At 38.5% G+C, this 21,043-nt stretch overlaps 2 protein-coding genes across 2 annotated transcripts; both read right to left on the bottom strand.

The window, feature by feature from the left end:
• Positions 1-1,072: 1,072 nt before the first annotated feature.
• On the bottom strand, positions 1,073-20,435 carry LOC124839490 (uncharacterized). Its single transcript, XM_047315315.2, has 12 exons — positions 20,286-20,435; positions 19,688-19,820; positions 19,482-19,584; positions 17,266-17,389; positions 8,362-8,427; positions 4,859-4,897; positions 4,562-4,642; positions 4,381-4,428; positions 2,825-2,875; positions 2,667-2,735; positions 1,942-2,190; positions 1,073-1,524 (listed from the first exon to the last, which is right to left on the bottom strand). The coding sequence occupies exons 1-12, from the start codon at positions 20,433-20,435 to the stop codon at positions 1,276-1,278; spliced, it is 1,362 nt and encodes a 453-aa protein (XP_047171271.1). The 3' UTR covers positions 1,073-1,275.
• Positions 12,554-13,531, bottom strand: LOC148200355 (uncharacterized). Its single transcript, XM_088112168.1, has one exon. The coding sequence runs from the start codon at positions 13,529-13,531 to the stop codon at positions 12,554-12,556; it is 978 nt and encodes a 325-aa protein (XP_087968294.1).
• Positions 20,436-21,043: the final 608 nt, after the last annotated feature.

The following is a 21,043-nucleotide window of genomic DNA, read 5'->3' as shown; positions in this document are numbered from 1 at the left end:
AAAAATTCTCTTATACAACTTTCAAAGCAACAATAAAAGGTATTAGCAAGAATTTAATCATAATTCTGAAAAGGTAATGATAGTAAGACAAGCTATAATGAAAAGCTTCTCCAGCAGAAATTATTGATGAATTGAACGTATTAAGTCCAATATATAAACACTTTATGTACATGTCCCATGTGAGAGAAAATAAAAAACCTGTAGTGCTTAGAATACACCTTGTGAAATTGGACTCTAGAACAATGAGTATTCCTGTCTTAAAAAGTTTTTCCTTGTAAACTAACAGCTTATTATTGAAAAGTTTTTCCTTGTAAACTAACTTATTATTGTAAAACAGCGATAACTTTATGTATTTCATCAAAAGTTCCATTATATACTTGTACTCAATTTGAGGACAAATTTAGTTGATAGTAAAATGTCTTGATACACTCAATTTAAATAAAAAATGACAATAATAATACTTATATACAATCAAGTTAAACTAAAGTTAATAAAAGAAAAAACATGCGAACATAACCTGAATTAAATGAAATGGTGTAAAAGCAGTATGTTAGACAAATAACAAAAATATAACTTCATTAAAGTAAACTGACTACGTCATCTAACTAAAATACACTAACATTGTCATCTAAATGATGGATTGTACATTAAAAAAAATAGCCTTATAATATGTTGTTTAGCAGCATAAAAAAGTTTTCATATTCACATTACATAAAATGTCTTGAAACAGCAGGAGTAGTTTATTTTGGGGAGGGGGGGGGAAACACAACTTGAAAAGCCTCTAAAAAGATATGGAGTCCAAAATACTTCTATCCAATAGATTCCAAGTTAGAATTGGTATTGCTAACCACGATCAAAAGGTCATTTAACAAGACTTCAATAAGGTATTTGCATGCATCAAAACTGAAATCGACCCACTCAAAAAGAAATCACAAGTAAATTCAGATGTTATCATGTGAATTTATTTTGAAAGTGTTATTTTGGTTCTTTGGAAGCTTTACCTTATTTTTTTTATACAGAAAAAAAATAAAAAACCCATTGCATGAACCAAGGCAGAGGAAACTCGAAGATATATCAATACAAAATGCATCTAGCTTCACTGCCCCCAATGAAAAATACTTGAATGACCTTGTACCTAGAAAAAGAAGAGAAAACCTTACAGACCTAAATCATGTTTACAAGTTTCCATTGCAACATTTTACCTTCCCAATGATTATCAATTAAATTCTAACCAACAGGAAAGGTACCATTTTAGCATCAGATAACAAAAACAAATTAGTTACATGTTGAAGGTCGTGGTTTGGGAGGCATATAATAAGAATTACCACAATCAATTGGAGTTTGCATAAGAGGATTCCACCGGTCAAATATTATCCGACCACCTCTACCCATTCGCCCGCGAAATCTATACGATGGCGATGACACCCCATTTGTTGCTATAGAATCCGGTGGCATAATGCCTGCCATGGCCAACTTATCTGGAAGTAGAGGTTTAGTGAACAATAAAACTGGCTCAAGTGGATCCTGCATAATCCCATGTGACAACAACTCATCAACAACCATGCTGAACTACGAGGACATGTAAAGAAATGGAAGGGGAAGAGAACACTTCACAGACAAATTGTATTTGTACCACAACTAGTACAACAAACTTTACAACAGAAATACAAAATGTAATGAATGATATGTGCAGAGAGATAAACACAAAACGGGTTGGTATATAAAATGTAGAGTTGTAAGAATAACTCTTTAAAAAAATGTAGTGAAATGGGTAATTCTTGGCCATGGAATCATACATAGGTGCTCAAAATTGAATTAATTACATAAATCTATAATTTCATTGTTCATTTAGGATTATACCGTCAAGATATGCTCTTCTTGTGCACTCACATCATACAATTCTTTCTAGATAGATGGGTAGTTAGATAATGAAATAAATACCAGTTTATGAGGCCATCCATGCGGGACATATCTCCTCCTAAACTCTTGCTTTGTGCTAGCTGTAGTAACCATGGGCAGGTTGGTGTCATGGGAAGGCAAACTCTGTACTGCAGTAGAACGTGTTCGAGGAAGGCGGTTTGTCATGACATCATCAGAATCGAAATATTCTTCTTCACTTGAAACAAACTTGGAAGAGAAAGCAGTAAAGCCAGAGAATGCCAAGTTGTCTTCCAAAAATTCAGTTTCATGCTGAAATAGAAACCCACACATTGGATCATAGGTACAAACAATCTACCTCACAATGCATTCTATGACAAGCCAAAGAAACAATATTCAAAGTACACAGCGCTAATAAATTATAAAATTGATCCAGCAAGGTGCATCAAATTGCATAGTTATATACAAATTCTTACGTTTTTTTCCTTTTTTCAGCCTTCTCAGTCAACCACTAAGAACTAGAACATGGAGTTTGCTAATTACAACTCTGATTAGCAGAAACTATACTTAATTCAGATAGCCAAAAAAACAAGAGTAAATAAATTCCTATCGTTTTTCACTATGTTCAATAGGTCTCAATATATACAAAAAGGTTTTGTATTCTAACTCAACCAAAGAAAAATCAATCCAGTCCAATTCCATCCAAAAAGGGGAATTAACACTAATAATGATCAGCTCTAAATTGTCAGCAGATTGAAGACAATAAACATTCAAAAGAACATCCATACCTTGTACTTCATTTGCATCCTCTGCAATGTAACTTCACTCTCCATTACTTCTCTTTTTTTCTCCTCCCTCTGGTCATGATTGTATTCAACACAATAAGATTGAAAAAAAAAATGATAGAAATATGGTATAACACTCAAAAATAACTTGGAAGTCACACCTTGATCAAAGCTTCCAACAAGCTCTTAGCTTGGTCAAGGTTGCGCCTGACCTGTTTGCAGTCAAAGCTTCAAATATGTTTTCAAGTACTATACATTGCATAAGAAACACTCTAATCCGAAAAATAAAAAAAGAAAGAAAAACTGTCTCCTTAGCCATCGATTACTTCAGAAAGACAATATGAATTATTAACATTTTTTACATCAAAATATCTAAAAAAGAATGAAATGAACTAAAATCAAATCATTTTTAATTATAACTGACAATTATATAAAGAATAGCAGCGATATTGTATAAACAACAGGTTGAAAGTAGGTCCTAGGCTTAACTTGACTTTACAAAATTAGCTTCAAAAGATGCACCCACTTTTATATCATAATTTAGTTAAATCTCTAGTTGATTTGAGATCTTCCATCCACCCCTTCATATCTAAGACAAGACGTCTTGAGCATAGAAATAGATATTTATGGACGGTCTTATAGCAGATGACATGATACACTCCATAAACCTTACTAGGATAGATGACGTGATAGACTCCATAAACCTTACTAGGATAGCTCAGATGCTATATGTGAAAGTAGAATTTAAGCCTAACTCTATCTTATAAAACTAGCTTCAAGTTGAGGTTTGTATCTTTACATATTATAGTTTAGTTATTGATGCATGATTTCCAACAGAAACCATAAGCTAAAACTTGTGCCTCAATTTCTAAATTATGTTTCTTTATCAAGTGAATTAGAAACTACTTCAACACCAGATTACTCAAAATCTCATTAATCTAGCTGCAAGTTGTCTTATCCACTAAATGGATTTTTCATTAAAGTACGTCATCAAAAGAAAATTCATGATAATGACAGTTCAGTTAGATGAGAAATTTTGTTTACCAAACACTATGTTGCCTTTCAAACAATATCAAGCAAACAAAGCCACACACTAAATTAATGGATACATATCACTTAAATAGGTTCCTTTTCTCTGGTCAAATCAAGACCGTTCCAAGCCCCCACCATCTTATTAATTTGTTGTACTACAATGACAACAATCCTCCTACAACCACAAAAACTGATGGGTTTCAGAGTGATTACTTTTACAACATTCTTTTCTCAAAAGTTGAGCTCTTAACAGTGAATGAGAGAGATACAGTAAAAAGATTAAAGATCATGACAATGCAAAGATGATTCTACTAAACTTTCAAGTGAGGAAATATTACTTTCACTCAACGTATATACACGATTATATTCTACAAAGAATTCAGATTTCTGTATAATCATCAGGAGAAACTTGATTAGAACCACATGGAACACAGGTCACAAGTCTTTCAAGAAACTCAACATTCTCTGAAATAATAATTAGGGGAAAGAAACCTCTAATAATCCTTTAAAACCTTTTAAGACTCCCTTTCTTTGAAATAATAATTCATAGAGGAAGGGTAAACCACAAGTTCATAAAATCATTATCTCACACTTAACCAGACCGGCTAAAAAAGAGTAGATCCGAGTTCAATTTTACTAACTTTAACAGAAGCCGAAGTATCATAATCAAATTTGAAGAGCTGACCTGGCGAAGCTTTTCAAATGACTGCACATTGTTCTCCCTTCTTTGCATCTGAAAAGAAAAATGTACGGGATTAAGTCAACCTAAAACCCTTTGAAGTCTTAAATAAACTCATGCCTTTCAGGGAAAAGCATTTACCCAACAATGATGTACAATGAAAACATTTGCCAAGTTTTCCACCTACCCTTCTTGTGTGAAGCCTGTGGGCCTTCTCCCTTGGCCGAAAGACATTATATGGGTTGGTGTCGTTAACTGGTGGAGGTGGCTGTATGAAAAATGCAGTTCATCTTGTCAAAATTCACCATAATGGGCTTACCCAGCATACTATTTTAGGTAAACAAGAAGAGATATAGGCCCACTACACCTCCCCCGTGGGCAAAACAAATAAAAACAAAAAACATCAAGTACAATAGTTAGCAGCAAACTACAGACTAATATAACAGGAAAATAATATATTAATTATAATGTTCTAAAGTCTAACCTGCAAACGTCGCAAAACAGGCTTTTGCCATCGTTCTCGCTGCCACAAAAAGCATACAAACAAGGGAAAAGATATTTTTGTCATATACTAACTAATAAAAGCAAATAAAAAATTACCAACTATAATTTAGATAGCATGAATACACAGTGCCATCATATACTTTGTAGCACAACTTAGGCACTTTGGATCTATCATATAAAGAAACATAGGAATAGACATAAATCAAATGGTTCAAGCTAGGTGGATAAAATGGAGACATTTTCAAGTGTTCTTTTTCTTTTTCAAAGGTGAAATTTAAACGCAAAGGAAAATTTTCTTAAGGACAAAAAGATCCAATCCATCATTGTACAGAATATTGGGTAGAAAAGAGCAAACAGGTATATGCTTAGGGTTATTGATATAAAAAGGTTGTGGATAAGTGGATATAACTTTTGTCAAATGGCAGTGTGATGCCATCGTGGCAGAATAGCAAGACAGTTTAGATTCCTTATGCCATTTTAAATGCATTACATGGCCATTTTCGGTGTCATCCACCATTTTCTGCTATTGCTATTGCCACATGGCCATGGCAAACAGGTCATTTTTTAAACAACATTATAAAGCCCAACTAGAGTTTTTACAACCTTTTATGTTACCATTTTGTTCTGATCAATTCTGACAATCTTGTCGCACCACTTCCTGGAGGCAACCACCAAGGTATCTTCTTCAATTATTCCCTTTCTTTTGCACCTGGAAGGATTACCTCAAGAGTATGCACCATTAGTTTCAGTCATTGAAAGCATATTCAAGACTGGTCCAACAACTTGAGGCTCTTCTTGTGCATGAATCTCAGAACAATAGGTTTCAAAAACAATCCTTATCTTCCTATGTCAACTACTCTCAAGGTTACCTAACTTGTCCAATTATAGTCATGTTGAACATTTTGGCGGCTATAATGGTGAATGATGCTTGTGGTAGCAGTAGCCATGTACGGAGATTGAGGTGACAACAACGGTGGTCATTGTGGCAATGGTTATGGAATAGGCCGTACTCTGAAATTTTCCAGAAAGGTCCCACTAATGCTACCTCCCTCTCTATACTTCACCTTTAACCAAGACCTGTATGTCTAACATGTCTTTAAATCTTCCTGTCTTCTCCAAACCACACACCTCAAAGTTCTGTCTACACCCTCACAGCAGCTTGTCCGTTCCTCTGAAAACTTCATAGTGCTCAAAATATTCCTTCACCTGAGTCACCCAATCACAAACGTAGTCTAGCTCTTCACCCACTCTTGCACACACTGAAACTGATCCCAGAACTGTAATAATCATCCCATGCAAACCAGGTCCAAGTCTGGATTTCATAATCCAGACTTCAACCTTCTCTATTTCCCATTCATAACTCCCTGGCATTCTGATAGAACAACATGAGGGTGGTGTAAAGGGGTATTTTGGGTTAAAGAAAATGCAAATGGGTCCACAAACAAATAAAAAGCTCGGTTGGTATCAAACCCATGGTTTTAATTTTAATGAAACATTTTCTTCAGTTATTAATCCTATTACCATCAGGCTCACCATCATCCTTGCACTTGCTAATAATTGGCAGTTATTTCACTTGGATGTGAATAACTCTTTCCTTAATGATTTTCTTAAAAGAAACAATCTACATGATGCAGCCCCCAGGATTTGAAGTTGGCGACAGATCTCTTGTTTGGAAGCTAAACTAGGCACTTTATGGCCTAAACAGGTACCAAGGCTGTGGTTTGAAAGACTCAAGTTTACCCTCATTCAGTTTGGATTTCAATCTGGTAAATGTGATTCTCTCTGTTCAAATACAAGCCTCAAACTCACTATTTTCATCCTGGTTTATGTGGATGATATTATCATTATTGGCAGCTCACCTCATCGCAAACAGTTGGACTATTTGGACTATTTTTTGGGCATTATGATCAAACATCTACCAAACATGTCTCCTTTTACGACTCAAAGAAAATACATTAAAGACCTATAACACAGGACCAAAACGGTTGAAGCTCAACCAACCTATTTCTTCTCTCCTACAAGTTCTCTAAAAGTGGTGGTAACTTGTTTCAGGATCCGACCCCATTATACATATGTAGTTGGTGCCCTGCAGTAACTACTGTCACAAGGCCTGAAGTAGGTTTTGAAGTTAACTAAATTTGCCAATTCATGGAAAACCCTTAGACTCTCCGAGTAGCTATCAAAAGAATTCTAACGTATCTTAAGGGCACTCTCTCTCATGATCTTCACATGCCACCAGCTGCTGTTTGCAGACCTAATGGTCACAGCTATGTGTGATGCTGACTGCTCCTCTGACATTTATGTCAAAAGATCCACCTTGGTTCTGCCATCTACTTGGATCCTAACTTGATAACTTGGTGGTCAAGCAAAGAAACAACAGGTTACTGCCAGACCTGGCACAAAGGCTGATCATTGCAGAATAGACTTAAGCTGAGTTGACTGGGGTTCAGGCTCTATTATAGGAACTTCAAGTTCCTTTCTTTACTCATGTTCGGCTCTGTGATATTAAAAATGCAGTAGCTATAGCTTACAATCTTCTTTGCAGTTGGACTCAACACATAGAGACTCATTTACTTTTTATTCAAGAAAAAGTTCTATGGAAACAACATCAGATTTACCACATTCCAGCTTGAGATCAAATGATCAGATGTGCTGACTGGGCCTCTCTCTCCAGCCAAAAAGCAAACTCAATGTGAAAGGGTTTTCTGAAAAATATTCACCTTGAGTTTGAGGGGGGTGGGATTACAGCATAAATATGCATTTTTCATTCTGTTTTAAAACAGAATATTCTTTGTTGCCAGCTGTATTAGAAAATGCTCTAAGAATTAAAGATGGAAAATAAAATTTTACACACGGGTATTTTCCAAACTTATTCCAATATTAACAAGAAAAGGTTGGATTAACCACACGAGTATGAGTAATACCCAACTTTTCAAATCAGGGCCAAGGATGAGGATCAATATGTACATATTTGTTCCATCCTCGCACAAATGCTCATTTTAAAATTACTAAGGCATTTCTAGTCTATTTGGTACTTTATTTTGAAATTTATGCAATTATAATTATTTTCATTCTTATTTGGCAGTGAAGAGAAGAATATGTATGTCTTTTGACATTGAATTCTTAATATCATTTTTCTTTGCTTGGATTTGTATTTACTATAAAATAAATGTGAGTTGTACAGACACGTGTACAAATACATCCGACAGGCATGGTGATGAGACAAATTTCATGCCCATCGAGTATTGCGGACAAGGATGGATGTGAAATTTTATTTCAGGAACAAGGATGGGTATAATCAAGCCCACACCCACTTCACCCAGTTTGTCATCCCAACAAAGAATGTATGAAGACCTGGTACAGTACAGATTCCATATTCCTAATGAAAATCATTATTGAAACTAATTCACAAAGTTATATATAGATAAAAGAAAGAGGCATGCCCCTCATGTAAGTGATGATAACATGATGTTGATTCCATACCTTCTCTTTCCAATAATCATATACAGACTGGATAAGTGGATATTTGAAGCCCTGCGCTTGTAAGGCCTAACAAATAAAGAACATAACTCTTATTAAGCACAATAACACGACATAAGCAAAGTAATATAAGATTTGCATTGCAGAACAATGTCACCAAAAGCATTCTGATATTTGAAAGATGGTCCTACATACCAATAACAAAGTTAATAGAAAATAATAACCTAGATATGGAAATCTTTGAAGAAAACCAATAATTCATCAGCATCATGTATGTCACATAAGATTAAAAAAGACTTCTAAATCCAGTCGTGGTTTTCATCTAACATGAAACTGTACAAATCCACAAATAGTATTAACCTTAAAATCAACACCTTCATCATTCACATAAAATGTTATGTTTTAGCACTGAGATCCTTGAAAGGAAAACACTTGAATAACAGGAAATATCCATGATTTGTCTTTTCAAGAGCATTGAGATTTTGGGTTTGAAAAACATTGTATAAACATCTAGCAAGAAGAATCCAGTCCGCTTTCACTACACAGGCTAAAAATTGAACGATAAGGCCAACTTGTCCTCCACTTAAAAGCTTACAAGAGTTAGTTTTTGAAAAGTGATTAAATCCCCTACAACAAATTATCAAACCATTACCACTTTCATGCTCCTTAATTAGATGAGTTGTAGAAAAAAGTGGCAGGTTTAGAGTCCTATAATGTGGTGATAGGTTTCTTTAGAAACCTCAATAGACAGCCACACACACACACTCCACATCACACACCAGACACAAAGAATAGCCTTTCTTGTATTAACAAGGACAAGAAACAATGTACAGAGAGCCCATGAGAGCTTAACCTCCCCCACAGGATTGAAAAATTCCTATTAGAAACAACAACTAACCAAAAGTCCTCTAAAAGACTATAAAATTGCTATTTATACATTCTTATTCCCGCCTTTCCTAACTGCTAAGGCAGTTAGGCAATTAATGTTTCTTTCTTCTCTCGTACACTCTTAACCTCTTAACACTACCCTTCGCCCCCTCAACAACCTTGTCCTCAAGGTTGAAATCGGGATATTGATCCTTGATAGTAATCTTGTCTTCCTAGGTTGCTCCCTCTCTTCCTCCTTCTTGTCATTCCACCAACACTTGTTGAACCATCTCTTCTCCTTGTTGCACTTGCCTGCTTTCCAAGATTCTAACTGGCCAAAACGTAGGTCCTTCTGCTTGCAACTCAGGCGGCAGCTCCTTCTCCACCTTCTTTCCGCCCACTGCCTTCTTAAGCTAGGATACATGGAAGACTGGGTATATCCCAGCTGTTTTTGGTAACCTGATCCTGTAAGCCACCTCTCCCACCTGTTGCACCACTTGAAAAGGACCAAAGTATCGAGCTGATAGTTTCAGATGAAATCTTGATGGCATGGAAGATTGCCTATGAGGTCTGATCTTCAAGTAAATCCAATCCTCCACCTTTATATTTGTTGGTCGCCTCCTTTAATTCGCCTGTTGGGTCATTAAATCCTGAGCTCGAGTCAAGTGAAACTTCAGTTGTTTAAGAGCTTCGTCTCTTGTTTGCAGTTCTTGGGCAACCGCTTCTACTGGTGACTCTCCTGGTACGAATCTGCTCAAGGAAGGCGGATGCCTACCATAAACCGTCTCAAAAGGTGCGCACCTAGCTGCACCCTGATAACTGGTATTGTACCAGTATTCAGCCCCCAAGATAGCATTGCACTCCAACTCTTTGGCTACTCAGAGCAGAAACACCATAAATACCCCTCCAAAATTTTGTTTAGCACCTCGGTTTGGCCATCTGACTTAGGATGATATGTTGTACTCATCCTGAGATGGGATCCCTGCATCCTAAATAGCTCCTTCCAGAAAATGCTCAAGAACAAGGGATCCCTATCACTGACAATTGAAACTGGGATCCCATGTAACCTCACTACCTCCTTAACAAACACCTCTGCTATCGTCTGAGCTGAATAAGGATGCTTAAGTGGCAAAAAATGGCCATATTTGCTTAGGCGATCAACTACTACCAGAACTGCATCATAACCTTGGGATTTTGGCAGCTTCACTATAAAGTCCATACTCACTTCCTCCCAAACTGCGTGAGGTATGGGCAGTGGTTGTAATAGCCCTTGAGGAGAAGATGTCAAATATTTGTGTTGTTGGCACACCAAGCAACTTGCCACAAAGACTGTAACTGACCTTTTCATCCCTATCCAATACAAAGATTGGGCTACTTTTCTGTACATTTTGTACACCCCATAGTGGCCTCTCGTGCTGGTCGATTGGAACTCAACCAGAAGCTTGGGTATCCACACCGATTTCGCAGATAGCACCAGTCTTCCTTTTTAATGCAACCTATCCTGTTCTAGGGTGTATGTTGAATGAGCATTTGGGTCCCTCTGAATATCTGCTATCACCTTCTTCAGCACCTCATCCTCCTCGACCTCCTTTAATACCTCTTGGAAGTCCTGCCAGTAGGGTCTAGCAACCACTCTCAATTCTCTTTCCTCCTCACCCCATTCTCCACTACGAGGTAGGGCATCAGCCACCCTGTTAGTGTTTCCAGCTTTGTATAAAATCTCAAAATCATAGCCCAGGAGTTTTACCATCCAATTTTGTTGATTCTGGGTGGTTATCCTTTGCTCCAACAAGTATTCCAGACTTCTCTTATCAGTATGCAAGATAAACTTCTGCCTCAATAGATATGGCCTCCAGTGCTGGATAGCCAAGACCAATGCCATTAATTCCTTCTCATAAATGGACTTGTTTAAGGATCCTTCAGACGAGGCCTTACATAAAAATTCAATGGGCTTCTTCCCCTGTGTCAAAATCGCCCCAACTCCTCCTCCTGAAGCATCACATTCTATGTGAAAGGTCTGGCCAAAATCGGGTAGTGTGAGTACTGGGGCAGATGTTATAGCCTCCTTCAATCGTGCCATGGCAGCCTTGGCCTGCTCGTTCCAAACAAATTGCCCCTTCTTCAACAATTCTATCAGGGGTTTTGCAATCTTTCCATAATCCTTCACAAAGCGTCTATAGTAACCAATTAAGCCTAGAAACCCTTTCAAAGCTTTCAAGGTTCTTGGCTCCTCCCACTCCAAAACCGCCCTGATTTTCTCCTGATCCATCTCAACCCCCTCTCTGAAATCTGGTGGCCCAAATACCTGATCTGATCTCTCCCAAATTCACATTTCTTTCTGTTAGCCACCCACTTATGTTGTTCCAGCCGCTGCAGCACCAACTTCACTTGCTCCAAGTGATCCTCCCAAGTGGGGCTATACACCAATTTGTCATAAAAAAAAAACCAGCACAAACTTTCTGAGATACTGCTGCAAAAGTTGTTCATTGCACTCTGAAAAGTTGTTGGCACGTTAGTGAGGCCAAAAGGCATCACTAAGAACTCATAGTGGCCTTGGTGAGTCCTAAAGGTTGTTTTGTGAACATCCCCCTCTCCCATCCGAATTTGATGATACCCTACTTTTAAATCTATCTTGGAAAAGTATTTAGCTCCTCTCAATTCATCCAAGAGCTCTTCTATCACCGAGATTGGGAATTTATCTGGTATGGTTGCCTTGTTTAAGGCCCTGTAATCCACACAAAAACACCAACTACCATCCTTCTTCTTGACCAAAATGATCAGGCTGGAGTATGGACTAGTGCTTGGTCTAATTATTCGCACTCTCAACATTTCTACCACTTGCTTCTCAATTTCTCCCTTCATAAGGTGTGGGTATCTATATAGACGCACGTTTACTGGGTCTACCCCTTCCTTAAGGGGAATTTGATGCATTATTTCTCTGTTTGGGGGCAACCCCCTTATCTCCTGGAAAACCTAGAAGTGAATGTCCAGAATCCCTTCTAGCTCATGCCTTTTGTTCCCCTGTCAGCCCTAGATACTCCCCTGGCTCATCATCCCTTTCGACCTGGCCCAAGTCCCATACTAAAGCCCAAGTCCCATACTAAATTCCAAGCCTCCACCTCTGTCAACTTCAGTAATGACCTAGGTTCCACCAATCTCCTAGCCAACGTTGGATCCCCCCGAATAATCACCTTCGTTCCGCCTTGTTTGTAACATCATGGTCATCTTCCCCCAATTCAACATCACTTCCCCCAGCTTAGCTAACCATTCCACACCCAAAATTATGTCTACACCGCCCAGCTCAAACAGATGGATCCTCTCCTCCACTTCAGTTTCTGCCAGGGTAATTACTACCTTCTCGCAACACCCCCGAGTCTTTTTTTCTTTGTCCATCACCCAGACTCACCTGATAGGGTGGCGTGTCCTCCATGGGCAACTTCAGCTCCTCTGCCAATTCCCTACTAATAACATTGTGGCTTGCGCCACTATCTATGAGTACTAACACCTTCCTCTCTCCAATCCTTCCCTCCAGTTTCATCATTTTGGGTCGAGTTAGCCCCTCTGCTGAAAACCCAGACAATTCCATGGGTTTCTGGTCCTGGTCTGCCACGCCTTCCTCCTTTTCATCCTCCACGAGAATAACCACCCTTAAACTCCTCTCAGGACAACGGTGGCCAGGGCTAAAAGGCCCCCCGTACCTAAAGCATCGGCCCCTTTCCTTGCGCTTCAGAAATTCTGGATAAGGAAGGCTTCGCACATTCCGACCTCTGTTATCGCTTCCCCTTGCCCCACTAGCTTTCGCGCTAGCATGCATAGGGTTTCCCTCTCTTATTGATCCTACACTCTCCGCACCACCAATGCAATTTTGATTACTGCGACTGGTCTCATCGCGAGTCACCGTACCCGTCTCGCGCCCCCAAGACTGCGAATTCTTGGTCATATTCCAGCTTCCCCCTCTCGCACCACCCGGAACCTCCTCGACAGCCCTCGCAATTTTCATGGAAATCGTTAACTCCTGGGGATCATGGGGTCTCACCTGATTCCTAATGGTGTCGCGCAATCCCGCGAGAAAATACCCCGCCATTTGTTCTTCTGAAACTCCTCGTGTTTGACCCACCAAGATCTCGAACTCTTGGACGTACTCGTCCACGGTGCCCTCTTGTTTTATGGCGGCCAACCTCTCAAAAACAGTCCCCCTATTTCTTCCTCCAACCCTCTCGAACATCGCTGCTTTTAGGCCCTCCCAAGAACGGTTCTTGGCCTTTTCTTTCCAAAATCTAAACCAGTAACCCGCGCTACCCTCCATGCTAATGTATGCTAGACGAACTTTCTCTACATCTTCCGTCACTCCCTGCAACTCAAAAAATTTTTTTGCCCGATTAATCTAGTTTAGTGGATCCAGACCCTCGAAAATGGGTAATTCGACCTTCTTCCTCCAAGGGGTTGGTCCTTCTTGATTATCACCTCCTCCTCTTCCCCCATCTTCTTCCTCGCGCCTTCCCTGGTTCTCGTTGACGGAAGCTTGACTTCCATCGAAATGCCCCCTATTGTTGCGGATTCGCGCCCCCAATATCATCATGATTTCGTGCAGGTCCTAGCGGACTGCTGCTAATTCTGCCTTCATTCCGTCCACGGCTATCTCCAACGCTTCCAACTGTCCCTCCACAACGTTCATTCGGCCGTCCATCCTTCCCTCAAAACACCCTAACCTAATTTTAATCCGGCAGGTCGAACCAAATTGATAGGTTTCTACTCAAGAAACCTCAATAGACAGCCACACACACAATCCAGATCACACACCAGACACAAAGAATAGCCTTTCTTGTATTAACAAGGACAAGAAACAATGTACAGAAAGCCAATGAGAGCTGAACCTCCCCCACAAGATTGAAATATTCCTGTTAGAAACAACAACTAACCAAAAGTCCTCTAAAAGACTATACAATTGCTATTTATACATTCTTATTCCCACCTTTCCTAACTACTAAGGCAGTTGGCAATTAATGTTTCTTTCTTTTCTCGTACACTCCTAACCTCCTAACATGTGAGCTTAAGGACTAAACCAATCCCACAAAATTAATGTATAAGGTGAGAACTGTCCAAGCTGTACAAGTACTGCACAGACAATGAGACCATACATACCCCAACACACCCAGCATAATGAAGGCAGACCATGGCTATACTTGAGATTGAAATTGTAAAATAATTCTAGAGGGCTTAATTGATCTCTCTCATAATCTTCTATTTATAAGAATAAATTGATACAAGAGTACAAGATAAATAGGGTAACCTAGACAAAATATAATCATGATAAATAGGGTAACCCTAGACACAATATAATCAGGATAAATAGAGTAACCCTAGACACAATATAATCATGATAAATAGGGTAACCCTTAACACAATATAATCATGATAAATAGGGTAACCTTGACACAATATAATGATGATAAAATAGGATAAATATCCTAACACTCCCCCTCAAGCTGGAGCATACAAATTGTATGTACCAAGCTTGGAATAAATAAACTCAATCCAGCAAAATCAACTTGTCTAAAATGTCGAGACAATAGGCATGGTAACTTTGGCTTCGAACAAGATACACATATGCTTCAGACCATCGAGAGAGAATGTCTATAAACCAAATTGAACTCACAATCCAGCATAGCCAAAGAGACTCTTCTTGAAATATAGGACTCGTCTTCAAGAGTGTGCAGCAAACCGATGATAATGGTCAATGAATAGCAAAAGTACAAAAACACAGATTAACAAACAACTCACAACAGCTTATGGAGAATAATATTGGCCATTAGTGGACAACCACAGAACTTCAACTAACACCACGAAACTTCAACAAGGATGAGTTTGATAAATAAGATTTCCATTAAAAGTGGATGACAGCCAACAATGGTAGACGACAAACTGTAGGGACTAAAATTCCATCACTGTTTGATGGGGCCTGTAGTGGCTGGAAGCGACAAAACTACAGTAACTGCCATCACTGATTGACGAGGTGATGGGGGCCTACGGTGGCTGAAAGGACAAAACTGCAGGGACTGCCATCACTGACTAATGGGACATGCAGTGGCTGGAAACATACTCCCCTTCACGACAAACGACGGAAATGACGACGCGCCGATGACAAATCGTGAAGGTGGAAGATCATAATGGGCTCCTTTATTCATCAAAGGATCCAAAAACAAATCTAACAAGGGACTGGTGAAATTGTTTGACTAAGATTCTGAATCTTGATAGAAATAGACTCCCCTCATGCCATGAGGAACCTTCAACCTATGACTTTGTTGTGTTGAAATTCCTTGGTGTTAATCAACTAATAGCACTGACTCTCCTTGGAGACTTATAAATAAATGACACAAGCCATCAGGAACATCACAGCTGCTACAATATGCAAAGTTAAACACACATTATGAAAGAGGCTAAGGAACAATGTTGAAACAAAGAATATTTTTTTTCTTTTGGTCTAGCGAGATGAACGACAGCGGCGCAATATGATTCTGACATTGGGAAGGTGACTTGTGACAACCACGCGCGGGAAGTTGATCGGAGAAAAGTTGTTCGTGATAGTGCGTGTGGAGGAGAATGTGGCAGCGACTACCAAGGATGAGTCACGCTCCTTGAGGTGACAAAACCACTAACTTTGTCGAAGAAAACGTGACGGTGGCGGCAGACGTCGGACAGATGTGGCGCACGTGACGGCGCCTGATGAGAACTAGCCCTCGCACCGGCAGGATTGGCCGTCGCTCAAGGAGGCGATCAAGATCCACTGGTTGCCGAACTATACCGAGGCAATGGATGGTGGCAGACAACAGTGGGATTGCTCATTGAAGTACTTCAGAAAAGATGAAATTTTTAATGCCGCCGGTGGCGGCACTGGCCACCAGCGACAACAAAGACAGAGTAGGAAGAGACTCAGACAACCTGATCTGATACCAACTTGAGATTGAAATTGTAAAATAATTCTAGAGGGCTTAATTGATCCCTCTCATAATCTTCTATTTATAAGAATAAATTGATACAATAGTACATGATAAATAGGGTAACCTAGACAAAATATAATCATGATAAATAAGGTAACCCTAGACACAATATAATCATGATAAATAGAGTAACCCTAGACACAATATAATCATGATAAATAGGGTAACCCTTAACACAATATAATTATGATAAATAGGGTAACCTTGACACAATATAATGATAATAAAATAGGATAAATATCCTAACAGCTATGAGCTGAAGTGTGGACAAAGCAAGTGGTCCAATAGTGATCTATAGGACATACTCTGATATTAAAATTTGGCTTGGACTCTAATTTAACCTTACAAAACTAACTTGTAAGGTAAAAATAGACCAAGGCGTACAGTACTAGTTCAGCCATGTCATTGGACTATGTGGGGCTAAAGACACCCATCACACCCACCACAATGAAGGTGCTGGAGACAGCAATAAAGACATCCCATATTTGACTTCCAACCATGCTGGAAATGAAGAACCAACAGTCAGAAGGGAGAAAAGGAGGTCTGGTGAGTCCTATGGAAGAGGCTCCACGTCACTCTGATGAGAGAGGAAGGCAGCACTTGAACCTCTCGTGCCTAGCAATGGCAAACAGAGAGAGTGTGGCGGGAGATGGAGCAGATACAGCCTCCAGCTTGGATAGATGCTCCAGATGCAGTGGTCATCGAAGAAAACTACGATGGCAATGACAGCAGCAAAGACTTTGCAGGACAAGACATATAGACCAGTAAAGAAGCATTGAACCACTCTGATTCAAACTTGAGAAAAGTAAAGGAAACCATATATTTTAGAGAGTTTGAATTACCTCTATTATCTCATATCTCAGTACAATTTTGCATGTAAGACCATTAATATAAAAAAACATACTTCCTAGCTTCTACATTAATGACTAGTCATTAAAGAACCAGAGGGACAACTGCCTATTCTTAGTAAGTGTGGCACAAAAAAAAAAACTTATTCAAGATGGATTATGAACAGGTGAAGAGACAATAATTTTTTTTTTACCTCAATAGCAGTATCAAGCCGTAGTTGCACAGGAATTGGTGAACCAAGAGTAGGTGTTATAAGTCCAGCTCTTTCACGAGCTTTATGATCCAATACCTCCAACTTGAAAAGAAGACTCTCAAACCTATCCACCAAATAAATTAAATGAAAATTGAAAGAAAAAGTATGGCATATATGAAGCATATCTTATATTAACAGTACAAGATGACGAAAAGTGAAACAACCAAAATCACAATGGAATAAGAATCGAGCAAACCAAACAGAGGAAAAAAATACTTGTGGGCTGTAAAACAAGACATTCAAGTTGGTGAAATGTTAGGCCAAACTCAAAATTAAACAGAAACAAATTTAAATACAAACAAATCATTATGTTGAATGTCTTAACCATAAACAAAATGGGCTAAACTGTTTTCATATAAGTATTAAGTTATAAGTTGTTTTCATAAGTTATCCAAGAAAGCCTGCAGAAATAAGCAGAAAACAGCTTATGGACATATAAGGAGTCATTTCCATGAACTCTAACAAACAATAATGCCAGTGGTTATGTCATAAAATATACCTTCATAAGTTGTAAATATGCTCTTTCAAACCAACCCTATATCTGCTTATCTACTTATATGTACAATAAAAATAACCGATGCATTGCAAAAGAAATGGTAGATAACAAATTCAAATAAACCATGATCAATAGGATGCCCTAATTTTAAGAGGTCTTTAATATATATTGGAACACAACACATTATCTTATCATATCTTGGAATAACTTAATTTATCATCTGGGTTTAGCTTCCCTATTTCTTAATTTTCTCCTAGGATTAGTTACCATATTTCCTTATTTTATCATGACTTGTTTCCCTAATTAGAGAACTATGAGTTAGCAGCTAAGTTTAATGAACATATCAAGCACATCAATACACTGTAATATATTTCATCACCTAATACAATATTATACCAACTCTCTCTTCTCTCTAATCTAGCCTTCAATACATAAAATTCCATAATATCAATGTAGTACAATCCTCTTCAATATGTGCCATCACTACTGTTAGAAGTGGACTTTAAGCCTAATTCAACCCCACAAAACCAGCTTGTAGGGTGAGGTCTGCACCCAATTATAAACTATGAATTGGCCTTATCTCTAGTCGATGTGGGACTTCCAACACACCCCCTTCACGCCGAAGTATAGACATCTCGTGCGTGATAGTCGAAATTGGGTGGTCCAATAACGGCCCGATAGCAGGTGGAATAAAAGAACAGAAATGCCCACTTAGAACTCGCTAGGATAGGCTTTAACCATGGCTCTGATACCATGTTAGAAGTGGACTTTAAGCCTAACTCAACCCCACAAAACCGGCTTGTAGGGTGAGGTTTGCACCCAATTATAAACTATGAATTGGCCTTATCTCTAGTCGACGTGGGACTTCCAACAACTACAGCATTGTTAACCTCCTTAAAATTTGGAGTTCGTCTTTTTTGCCATATCAACCCCATGTATCTCCTCACCTTTTTCTCCCATTGGCTTTTGGTTGGTTATACCTCTTTACCTAGCACTATTTACCTCTTGCTTCATCATTTTGCTCTCTCTTCTTGCTGGTTTGTTAATTTGTCCTCTAAAGAAATAGTAGACGTCAACTTACTATTTCTAGTTTTGCTTGGCTCTCCCTACTTTACTTTTGAACTCATTTGGAGGATACTCATGCTGCTGTTTGGTGACTGTAATTGATCTGTTGCGTCCTTTTGTTGTTTGATGGATACACTAGTTTTGTTTTGCCCATTGTGTTTTGCTACTCTTGTTTGGCTGATTGGCGGCTGCATTTCCTACACCTCCCTTGTTTGATAATAGCTCTCATTTTTGTATTTGTTCTTTCTGTAACCTCTATTTTAGTGCTTGTATATTTCTACAGCATCTATTTCTCTCTTTTGGTTTTCCCTAGTTTTGATTTTGCTTGTCCACAACAATAGGTACTCTATTTTCGTTTTCAAATTGTCTTCTACAGCATGTGATACTGATTTTGAGGGAGAGAAAGGACAAAGGTGTCTGGCCATTGCTTCTGTCCTAAATTGCCTTTATTCTGTCTATTCTATCCTTCAATGTCTAAGACTCTACAGTGCAACAAACAACTTATAAAGATGAATACCATTAAACTGAAACAAACCACTACGACCCACAAATAAATAAATTAAAGAATAAAGCCGAAATAAGAACAAAAGATTACATTTCAGGTGCCAAAATCTTCCTCTCTTTATTAAAATGGTAAAGCCAATCCTCATCTTCGTTATCTAAGTCATACTCAACAAACTCTCCAATCTCAGCCCGAGCTGTAATAAATGAAAGAACTTTCAGTACAAGAATTGGAATTTACAAAAGAACTTTCCAAAATTATTTTTTAATATAACTAAATGATCTAAGAAGTGGCAGCACCTCCTCTTGCCCGCAAATAGGAAGTTGGTTGAGAGAAAGTGCAAGAATAGTCCCTTTCATATGTATCCACAATAACAAACTGAGGAGTAGGTATTTCCGCAGCCAATTTCTTGCTGGGGGTTTGATGATGTACCTGAGAATAAGAAATAAAAATTACTGATAAAAGCAACAATATTTCAACCACAAACACATTATCAAATGGTTCCTTTCCTACAATCAGTTTTTGATAGAGGAGCCACATCCATGATTAGTCCCTAAATATTTAACATTTCAACTACCAAGGCTTCTAACCTGCAAAATATTTACACTAACTTATCAGATAATAATGACTTAATAAATTAAATATGAATATCCGACGTTAACATGGTGAACATCTTTTCTATTAGAACAATGCGAAGTGCTAATGAGATATAGTGCAACACTCATTGCCTTGACGCTAAGTACATCTAGCATGTAGCTGGAAACTACTAGCACACTGATACAAATAATTGATAAATATAGAGTTAAACAATTAAACAGAGCGGCGTACACCAAATAGTTAATAAATAGAGTTCTGGAAAAACGGGTGCAATGATAGAAAACCACGAACAGTCCATACCTCATGTTCAACCTCAGGAACAGCACGTAACAATTGGGAATTCCGGGTAGAAGCAGGTGCCTCATCGTCTTCAAAGTCCTTGATGGACTTGACAATGGGGAGCTTCTTGTGGATGTCAAGTGGTCGAGGCCTGAAAGACAATCTACTCATTTCCACTCATGTACTATTCCCCCAACATTTCCACTGTGTTTGAGTGTTCCAACGCCACCCCCTTTTTCTGTCCCTAGGTTTGAAACCATGGTTAGAGTGTCTTAATCCCTGTGAAGCTAAAAACATACCACGCACACATAATGTGAAAATTCAAATGTTGTATCCCCTACCAACACAACCAAAATGCACAAATACAAATGCTTTATCACCTATTAGTACAGCCAATACACACAGAAAATTAAAAATATTAAATGCCTTAAGTGTCTCAACACAACCAACACACAAGGGCACTGCATAGCACAATTTCAATACCCCAGAGGAAAAATTTAAATTTGGGGGCCCAAAACAGAGTGTTAAGGCATTTAAAGAGCAACTATTCACATATATATTGAATCACCCATGCTCACAAAGGTTCCCCATTTGGAAAATTCCCAGATGCATACCGAAAGTAGAGAAGAAAATGAAAAATTGATTGGAAAGAGTTTAAGAATTGGGAAAACCTAGCAAGGCAGTGATTTGTGGCTTCACCAATTTGGGGAATCTGCGTTGGATTTATGAGACTGTGTTTGATGCGTAGACAAACCCTAACCCTAAATTGATCGAACTTT

This window comes from Vigna umbellata, chromosome 4, assembly GCF_029865625.1.
Source record: "Vigna umbellata cultivar VRB3 chromosome 4, Vumbellata_1.0, whole genome shotgun sequence".
NCBI classification, from domain to species: Eukaryota; Viridiplantae; Streptophyta; class Magnoliopsida; order Fabales; family Fabaceae; genus Vigna; species Vigna umbellata.
Note: the sequence above shows the minus strand (reverse complement) of the source record. Positions and strands in the feature narration are given on the sequence as shown.

Coding starts and splice junctions, on each gene's coding strand:
- LOC148200355 (XM_088112168.1), bottom strand. CDS start 13,531: ATGGAGGGTAGCGCGGGTTACTGGTTTAGATTTTGGAAAGAAAAGGCC.
- LOC124839490 (XM_047315315.2), bottom strand. CDS start 20,435: ATGAGTAGATTGTCTTTCAGGCCTCGACCACTTGACATCCACAAGAAG. Junction 4,429..4,561: donor ACAGGCTTCACACAAGAAGG/GTAGGTGGAAAA, acceptor TTTTCTTTTCAG/ATGCAAAGAAGGGAGAACAA. Junction 2,736..2,824: donor TGTTGGAAGCTTTGATCAAG/GTGTGACTTCCA, acceptor AATCATGACCAG/AGGGAGGAGAAAAAAAGAGA.